At 33.2% G+C, this 9,829-nt stretch overlaps 2 protein-coding genes across 2 annotated transcripts; both read left to right on the top strand.

Annotated features, from left to right (window-relative positions):
• The first annotated feature begins 609 nt into the window (after positions 1-609).
• LOC149907620 (pancreatic lipase-related protein 2-like) lies at positions 610-2,225 on the top strand. The gene is made up of 4 exons (XM_090103364.1): positions 610-731; positions 961-1,355; positions 1,438-1,771; positions 2,164-2,225. Exons 1-4 carry the CDS (start codon positions 625-627, stop codon positions 2,207-2,209), a joined length of 882 nt encoding a protein of 293 aa, XP_089959490.1. The 5' UTR covers positions 610-624; the 3' UTR covers positions 2,210-2,225.
• A 4,281-nt stretch (positions 2,226-6,506) lies between these two features.
• LOC149907619 (pancreatic triacylglycerol lipase-like) lies at positions 6,507-8,325 on the top strand. The gene is made up of 5 exons (XM_090103363.1): positions 6,507-6,543; positions 6,700-6,883; positions 7,100-7,494; positions 7,576-7,909; positions 8,280-8,325. The coding sequence occupies exons 1-5, from the start codon at positions 6,507-6,509 to the stop codon at positions 8,323-8,325; spliced, it is 996 nt and encodes a 331-aa protein (XP_089959489.1).
• Positions 8,326-9,829: the final 1,504 nt, after the last annotated feature.

The following is a 9,829-nucleotide window of genomic DNA, read 5'->3' as shown; positions in this document are numbered from 1 at the left end:
TCGAGGAAAATATATATTGACAAAATGAGAATATTATTAGATTGAAATTAGATTTTATTTTAATAATGAAACATGCCCTACATGAAAAATAATGTCAATTGTACGCTACTAAAAATCAGCGTTGCAGCTGCAAAAGGCGCTGATTTTCTGTATTTCCATTTTCAACACGAAATCAAATTCTTCCAAAAATATAATTATTTTCTCTTTTACTAGTTATGTTTTGATTTCGTTCTGTAATTTTTTCCTCTCTTATATATAGAGTTATAACTGCACTCATAATAATTTTGCATTTACTACTGTCACCAAATAAAAAAAACCACGATCCACTCATCATTTATTTCCAACAACATCATTTAGCACTTGTATAATAAAAAAGTTCACCAATAGCAAGGATATTCCAATTAATAATACTGACGTAGTTATTTCGTTAATCATTTAAAAAAGTTAATTAAAAAAATTACATTTGGACGTCAGTTGGTCGGTATCTATTTGGTGGATGTAAACAAGATATCTTACGAAAAACTCAACTTATTAATTTGGATTACAGTGTGTACGTGTAGCGTTATCCCCACTATCCCCGGGGACAATAGCCACTATGTGGAAGGAGAGAGCCGCTATATCTGGATGCCTGATGGTGATGGCGTTCCTCACCTCGTAGACCTTCAAGCTGAGGAAGAACCTGACATGAGCAGAAATGCTGGATCTCGGAATGCATATTGGCTTTTTACGAGGTAAAAAAAATTTTTTTTAACATTAAATTTAAAAATTTGTTGTTTAAATAAATATCGTATGAATAATTTAAAAATATCTGTATGGTTTACCTTACAATAAAACAAGCCTTTTATATGTTTAAATTACATTAAAACTTCAACTGCCCTTCATATACAATATACATACATACTTAATTTTACGGCGATGATAAAAAGACGTTAAAATTACATCTCTAATCATCTTTTACAGAAACAACCGCAACAACCATCAACTTCTGGTACACAATAACGCTAATTCTGTGCGTAACTCTAATTACCGTAGTAACAGACAAACCAAAGTTGTCGTTCACGGATGGAACAGCAACGGAAATTCAAAAATAAATCCTTTGATTACTTCGGCATATCTTGATGTAGCCGATGTTAATGTTATCGTCGTTGACTGGAGAAATGCTGCAAGTGGCATTTACACCACCTCTGTGCGTGATGTTCCAAGCGTAGGACAGCATCTTGGACAATTCTTACAATTTGTTATTAACACAGTCGGAGGAAATTGGAACAACTTCCATCTGATTGGCTTCAGTTTGGGAGCACATATTGTTGGGAACGCTGGACGTACCGTAGGAGGCCGTCCTGTTCGTATCACAGGTAAATTATTGGCTAATTATTGGAATATAATAATGTCACTGGAATTCTACTTCAAATATATTTTAATATGTACAATTTGTAGGTCTCGATCCTGCTGGCCCTCAATGGGGCGGTAACTCGCGCGCTCTGAACACTCGTGACGGTGTATATGTCGAATGTATCCACACCGACGGTGGACTGCTCGGCATCTTCGACCCAATCGGTGACACTAACTTCTATCCTAATGGCGGTAGAAACGCACAGCCTGGATGTGCTATCAGTACTTGCTCTCACAGCCGCGCCTACGAACTTTTTGCGGCTAGTGTTAGATACAACAACTTCAACGGCAGACGGTGCGCTAACCTTAATGAAGCAAGGAACAACAGATGTACCGGTGCTACTCTTCGTATGGGAAATCGCGACCTAAACAAGCGCGGGTGAGTCAATTCTCTAATTTTATGATATCATACATACTACGAACTGCATTTTTTCCAAATTTTAAGAGAGTACATAGCTACTTTGTTTTTTTATAAATTTAACAAAGCGAGAGCCAATAAATCACAATCACAATATCCGTTCAGCCATGCTTGGTTTATAAGTGATACACAACTTTCTTTTATATCGATGGAAATCGTAGAAGATATTTTGTAAGGGACTGCAGGGTATGTATGATTCCAACTAGGTCATTATTATTACTGATATAATCAAAAACGTGTTATTTCTTACGTGTTTAAACTTATTCAAATTATAAAAACCTATTTGTTATCAGATCTTCATTAAATTGGAATATAACTTATGAATAACCTATATTTTAATATTCCTTTTTCAGATCCGGGCTATACGGTTTAACGACTGGACGTTCCTGGCCCTTCTAAAGTTACTGATTGATTGGACCGGTAATGTGCAGAAATAAATAAAGGAATAAAAAAAAGATTTTTTGCTGTTTATTGTGAGTTAAATAAAATTTTAAAGATATTTGTTGTTTTTTTATTTTTCTTTGGTTGCCTAACTATAGAGTTGACAAAAATAAACATAAGTTGAACACATTTAATAAAATTAATAATATTATGTAACATGAATCACGTAGTAGAGAGTCGGACTAGTTTTTTATCCGACCTATATTTATACATATATTTATTTATTCATCTTTGACTTACATTACAAAACATACCAACACGCACAAAGATACAATATTAACATAAGTCCACTTCAGATTTAGCACTAAAGAATTTATTTAACAAATTGAGTGCATGATGGGTGGGGTTTGACGCACTTGGTGCACTTCTCAACTTGTACACCATGCTCAAATGGTGAACTTAGCAACTTGTACACTTCTCAAATGGTACACTTCGCGACTGGTACACGTCTCAAATGGTGCACTTCGCAAATGGTGCACTTTTTAAGATTAGTTGAGATTTGGAAAAATTGTGTAAAAATGAAAGAATTTTTAGTTTTGGATGTTTAATTTTTATAATTATGTCAACACAATAATAATAATTAAACTATACAGAATCACCTTAAACACTACATTTTGGGTCATTTTTATTTTTTCAAAAATAAAAATGTGACTCGGATATAATAAAAATAATATAACTAATTATGTCAAAAAAAAAGTAGATTTACAGTAAAAAAATATCATAATAAAGATATGATATAATATCATATTATATCAATAACCTTTGTAATATTATTATTTAACTTTTAACTATTACTAATTAAATAAAAGCTTTAAATTAAATCATAACCTGTTTCTTAAAAACAAATTAGTAAAAGTAATAATAAGTAAGTACTTAATTATTAAATAGTAACAATTACAAAGTTTTACTTATTATTACTTTTACTATAACTAATTTGTTTTTAAGAAACAGGTTATGATTTAATTTAAAGCTTTTATTTAATTAGTAATAGTTAAAAGTTAAATAATAATATTACAAAGGTTATTGATATAATATGATATTATATCATATCTTTATTATGATATTTTTTTACTGTAAATCTACTTTTTTTTTGACATAATTAGTTATATTATTTTTATTATATCCGAGTCACATTTTTATTTTTGAAAAAATAAAAATGACCCAAAATGTTATAGTGTTTAAGGTGATTCTGTATAGTTTAATTATTATTATTGTGTTGACATAATTATAAAAATTAAACATCCAAAACTAAAAATTCTTTCATTTTTACACAATTTTTCCAAATCTCAACTAATCTTAAAAAGTGCACCATTTGCGAAGTGCACCATTTGAGACGTGTACCAGTCGCGAAGTGTACCATTTGAGAAGTGTACAAGTTGCTAAGTTCACCATTTGAGCATGGTGTACAAGTTGAGAAGTGCACCAAGTGCGTCAAACCCGATGGGTGGGATGGGTATGCAATATGCATATTGAATGTTCTCGAATAACTTCATGATTTGTAAACCGATTTTTATGATTTTTTTTTTGTTATTGAAAAATTGTAACGTGTCCAACGTATACCTTTATAAGAAAAATAGAATATTATGAAGACCTCCTAGATAAATATAGATAATTTTTGAAAATACATTTCTTAAGCATTAATTTCTTCATAGAGTATTTTAAAGCATTAAAATTTAAGTAAAATTTAATTTTTACATTAAATTTAATTCAAATAATACGCCGATCTATAATTGATTAGTACCTAGTATTTGTGGCTCTGTGGTGAGGACCTCGTACTTCAAATCGATAAGTCGGGGGTTCGAGACCAGGCGAGCGCGCAGGAAATAAATTTATTTTTTCAATTTATCTGAGCAAGTTTATAACATCATCACTGCTTGAAACGGTGATGGAAAACGTCGTGAGGAAACTGACATGTCGAAGAAATAAAAGTTTGAGGACATGTGACATCTGTAAACCCGAACTTGGCCAGTGTGGTGGATTATGGCCTGATCACTTATGAGGAGCCCGTGTCCAAGGAGTGGGAACATAATGGGCCGATGATTATGTTGATGATGAATCTGTTGGTAGAGCCGGAACAGTAGGTGAGTTGTGATTATAATTATTATTAGGCTTGAGGCTAATGATGAAGACGAAAGTACAGTAATTTAGGAAACTCCTCTACAGTACTTGTTTTGTACAAAAAAACAAATTAAAAAAATTTGGTCAAAAATAATAGAATTAATCTGTATGTGCCTTGTATGTGCCGAGACATTAAATTTGCATAAAAATAAAACCAGCCAAGTGTGTGTCGGATTTTCGCACCGAAGGCTTCTGAATAAACCTATTATCATATTGTAACTTTTAATGTTTTCTTTTAACGATATTTCCGTTACCTGTTCTTTTAAACGATGCTTTTTACCAAATTTCAACACTGTGTTTACGGGAAGTAATCTTTAGGTTTTGATTCCCTTGCGAATGCCGAAATTGGCGAAAATTTTCAGTATAAACGGCTGTATCTTATGATTGCGTTGACTTAGTTTTATTTTTTCACAGCAATTATTCCTCTATCTGTGCAAAAAGTGCAATGCAAAAAGTAATGTATTGCAAAAAAAAATATAAAATCATATATTAAAATATCTGTAATAATTGTAAAGTTTGTCTACGATCCGTTAAACCTGTGAAAAAATCAAACTTATAAGCCAACGCAATCAAATGATACAGCCGCGCGTAAATGCGGAAAATGTTCACATATTTCAACAATTAATTTTCCCAAAATCAAAACCTACAAGGTACTTGCCGTGAATAAGAGTCTTGAATTTGATTAAAAACAATTTATTATAGCACAGATAAAGAAAAAATTGCCAGAAACTAAAATTTTAAAGTTACAACATATTAAAAAATAGGTTTGTTCGGAGCCCTCGGTGCGCGAGTCCGACCCGTGCCACAGAATAATAACTAGTGGCCCGTGCTCACTTTGTTGGGCTGCAAACTCACTGAGGAGTTCTTTGAATGCAATTGCGAAATTATCTCAGAAATTATCGATTTACATCACACGATCAAACCTACAAATATTCCGTTGTTGTTTCAATCATGATTGATCGGCGTGGTTGTTATTTATTCCGGGGGGTAGAGATTAATATCTTAATCTTTGGAAAAAACTTAATTATTTAATTGAAAAGGTAGTAATTCTTTCGAAGATTAAGTAATATTCATTTATTTTTTTTGTGTTCGTGAGAACACAAAAAAAATATCACTCAGTTTACAATTGCTATCACTCAGTTTACAATTTGTAAATCGTGGAAATTAACACTACGAACTGCACGATTTTTATACACTGCTATCACTCAGTTTACAATTTGTAAATCGTGGAAATTAACACTACGAACTGCACGATTTTTATACACTGCTATCACTCAGTTTACAATTTGTAAATCGTGGAAATTAACAGTACGAACTGCACGATTTTTATACATATTTGATATTAGAACTTTCGGTTCATGTTTATAACTTTTTATGTACAAAACTTAAGTTTAAATTTTGGAACAAAAAAATAAAATCGAACTTAATAAATGCGTTATTAAGTAATTACAATATAGAAATTTTACTTTTATTTTCAACCCCAAAGGTATACCTAAATATCTATATTAAACTTAGATCATTAAGTAATGATATATAAGCATAAAATATATTTCATACTAGCGGTCCGCCCCGGCTTCGCCCGCGGTACATATTTCGCAATAAAAGGTAGCCTTTCTTTCTCAGTGTCTAAATATTATCTGTGCCAAATTTCATCAAAATCGGTCTGGTAGTTTATGCGTGAAAACCATACATACATACATACAAACAAACCTTTCCTCTTTATAATATTATTAGTATAGATGAATCCTTGTATGAATCAGTTCAATATTTTTGACGTTAAACGTGGTAATCTGATATACAATAATATTATGAACACAGACCGACAAAGAAAAATTGAAGTTCATTAATACACATACATTTTTTACGCTTGTGGTCGAATTTCGACTTTAGGCTATTGATTTAGAACAAAAAAAAATACTCGACCAAAATATAGGTCCTAGATTCATGTAATGAAAAAATGCAAATATGATAATTCAATTTCAGAAGAGATTGATCATTGAGATTATTTAAAATTAATTAATTATAGAGCAAAATGGGCAAGGAAGCGATAACATGAATTAAGATAAAAACACATGTTCAATAATATAAAAGGGAAGTAAATTGGGTGTTCGTCGCACAGATTCCGCCAATTATAGTGATGAAGTCCGCAATTCTCCTACTTGCTACCGTTACCTGTAAGTATTGCTCATACAAGTAACATTATGTACTTTTCATACATTTTCGTAGGCGATGATTGTCATTTTCTCATCTTGACTGTTCGTTTTCTATCTCTTTTTTATTTTTGTTCTTAATTGTTTGTAAGATAGACTCAAAAATTTTTATTTTTACAGTGTGTACGTGTAGCGTTATCCCCACGATCCCCGGGGACAATAGCCACTATGTGGAAGGAGAGAGCCGCTACATCTGGATGCCTGATGGTGATGGCGTTCCTCACCTCGTAGATCTTCAAGCTGAGGAAGAACCTGACATGAGCAGAAATGCTGGAGCTCGGAATGCATATTGGCTTTTTACTAGGTAAATATTTTTTTTAAACATTAATATATTTAATAATTTGTTATTTTAATAAATATATCGTATGAATAATTAAAAAAATACCTGTATGGTTTACCTTACAATAAAACAAGCCTTTTATAAGTTTAAATTACATTAAAACATCAACTGCCCTTCATATACATACTTGATTATACGGCGATGATAATAAGACGTTAAAATTAAATCTCTAACTTACAGGAACAATCGCAACAACCACCAAGTCTTGGTACACAATAACGCCAATTCAGTGCGTAACTCTAATTACAATAGTAACAGACAAACTAAAGTTATCGTTCACGGATGGAACAGCAAGGGAACTTCATCACTAAATCCAATGATTACTTCAGCATATCTTGATGTTGCTGATGTTAATGTTATCGTCGTCGATTGGAGAAATTCCGCTAGTGGACTTTACACCACTTCAGTGCGTGATGTCCCAAGCGTAGGACAACATCTTGGGCAATTCTTACAGTTTGTTATCAACACAGTCGGAGGAAATTGGAACAACTTCCATCTAATTGGCTTCAGTTTGGGAGCACATATTGTTGGGAACGCTGGGCGTACCGTAGGAGGCCGTCCTATCCGTATCACAGGTAAATTATAGGATAGATATTAAACAAATCATAACGTGACTGGAATTTTACTTCAAATGTTATTTAATATACAATTTGCAGGTCTCGATCCTGCTGGCCCTCAATGGGGCGGTAACTCACGCGCTCTGAACACTCGAGACGGTGTATATGTTGAATGTATCCATACCGACGGTGGACTGCTCGGCATCTTTGACCCAATCGGTGACACAAACTTCTATCCTAATGGCGGTAGAAACGCACAGCCTGGATGTTGGGTCAGTACTTGCTCTCACAGCCGGGCCTACGAACTTTTTGCCGCTAGTGTTAGATACAACCACTTCAACGGCAGACAATGCGCTAACCTGAATGAAGCAAGGAACAACAGATGTGCTGGTGCTACTCTTCGTATGGGAAATCGTGACCTAAACAAGCGCGGGTGAGTTCCTTCTTTAATTTAATGATATAAAACATACTTGAACGAACTGCAATTTTTCCAATTTATAAGAAAGTAGCATCACCCACGTAGACTTTGTTTTTAATAAGTCTAACAAAATTTATCAAAGCGGAAACTGATCCAATATACTGACCAAAATCACAAAATCGATTCAACTCTTTTTAGTTTATAAGTGATAGGCACACGACTTTCTTTATAGAAGATATTTTGTGATGGAATTCCAACTATGGCATTATTTTTATGTAACGTGTTTAAACTTATTCGAATTAAAAAACCGATTTGTTATCAGATCTACATTAAATTGGAATATAACTCATGAATAACCTATGTTTTAAAATTATTTCTATTTCAGATCCGGTCTATACGGTTTAACGACTGGACGTTCCTGGCCCTTCTAAAGAAACTGATTGGTATTCAATTGGACCGGTAATGTTCACAAACAAATGTAACAACTGAAGATTTTTTAATGCTTATTGGTTAAATACAATTTTTAATATATTTCTTGTTTTTAATTTTTCTTTGGTTACCTAGTTATAGAGTTCTTAAAAATTTACACGAATCATATTATAAGTAGTTGAGAGTCGGGCTAGATTTAAATCAGATCTATATTTATACTAGCGGCCCGCCCCGGCTTCGCCCGTGGTACATATGAAAAATAGATGTTGGCCGATTCTCAGACTTACCCGATATGCACAGAAAATTTCATGAGTTTTGGTCCACCCGTTTCGGAGGAGTATGCAGACTAAGGGCGCTTGTGCACTACAAGGAATTTTACTGTCCGGCATTCCGATTTTTTACGGTCCGGTTTGGCATGAAAAAACCGATGAATTGCTTGTGCACCTGTCCGTCTTTACTCGGATCAGTGCGGTACAGTTCAAGGAAGTTTGGCGGTATAATGCTATCATAAATGATTGTTTTTGCATTTTACAAGAAACGAGTAAAAAATATAGAAGGTGAAATATTATATTATTTCGTTATAATAAAAAGTAAAGTTCCGTAAGAGATTTAAAATGCGTGTTTCACTTATTTATTTTAATCGGTGACGAGGAGCTAAAGCTATTCCAACTTGAACTTTAACTTACCAACACTTACTTAGATAATAATTATAGGTCAATGCTTGGTCAATGTATATAAAATAACAATACCGACTTCTCAAATCTCATTTCCAACTAAAAGAAAGTAAAACAAGAGCTTGCTTTCAATTGGCATATGCAGTAAAAACAGTAAAATCCAAGCAAGTGGGCATTCGAAAACAATTATACCTACAGCGACTCGTAGACACAAAAAACCATCCGGAACAGGGAAAAGTAAAATGTCGGACGGTAAAATTACGTATAGTGCACAAGCTAGTATATAGATTAATGGCGTGCCATACCGGACCGTAAAAAATCGGAATGCCGGACCGTAAAATTCCTTGTAGTGCACAAGCGCCCTAACATTGTGACACGAGAATTCGCGGATATACCTTCGTTATGTCTTAACCTTTTTTGATGATTCTTTGTTATTGGTAAAGGTTAACGGTAACGTGTCGAATGGTAGGTATACTTTGATAAGAAAACTAGTATATTATGATGAATGCCTCTTAGATAAATTAATATAATTTTGAAAATGTAGTTTTCATAAAAAAAAGGATAGTTTAAACAATTTAATAAAGGTCTATAGCATGTCTATAGCTTATCCGTTGATACACAGTAGATGGGTTGGTGATTATCATTAGGAGTCTTGTGATGAAAACTTATAACAGTAAGGTAGGTAACTCCTCAACAGTATCTTTAGTTAGGTCACAGAATAAAAACTAGTAGCTAGGTTAGGTAAACGGTTCAATATGCCATTTTGGCATTTCGTACAAAAATAATCCAACAAACCTGCATGTGCAAGGACTTTAAAATTATGCACTATGAA

This window comes from Colias eurytheme, chromosome 6 (assembly GCF_061535395.1).
Source record: "Colias eurytheme isolate Ceu_HAF_F1 chromosome 6, ilColEury1 Martin Lab GWU primary, whole genome shotgun sequence".
NCBI classification, from domain to species: domain Eukaryota; kingdom Metazoa; phylum Arthropoda; class Insecta; order Lepidoptera; family Pieridae; genus Colias; species Colias eurytheme.
Note: the sequence above shows the minus strand (reverse complement) of the source record. Positions and strands in the feature narration are given on the sequence as shown.

What these genes read in the sequence shown, in the direction of transcription:
- LOC149907620 (XM_090103364.1), top strand. Translation starts at nt 625, where the DNA reads ATGCCTGATGGTGATGGCGTTCCTCACCTCGTAGACCTTCAAGCTGAG. An exon ending in GCATATTGGCTTTTTACGAG is followed by an intron (nt 732 to 960) that starts GTAAAAAAAATT and finishes CATCTTTTACAG; the next exon opens with AAACAACCGCAACAACCATC. An exon ending in CCGTCCTGTTCGTATCACAG is followed by an intron (nt 1,356 to 1,437) that starts GTAAATTATTGG and finishes TACAATTTGTAG; the next exon opens with GTCTCGATCCTGCTGGCCCT.
- LOC149907619 (XM_090103363.1), top strand. Translation starts at nt 6,507, where the DNA reads ATGAAGTCCGCAATTCTCCTACTTGCTACCGTTACCT. An exon ending in GCATATTGGCTTTTTACTAG is followed by an intron (nt 6,884 to 7,099) that starts GTAAATATTTTT and finishes TCTAACTTACAG; the next exon opens with GAACAATCGCAACAACCACC. An exon ending in CCGTCCTATCCGTATCACAG is followed by an intron (nt 7,495 to 7,575) that starts GTAAATTATAGG and finishes TACAATTTGCAG; the next exon opens with GTCTCGATCCTGCTGGCCCT.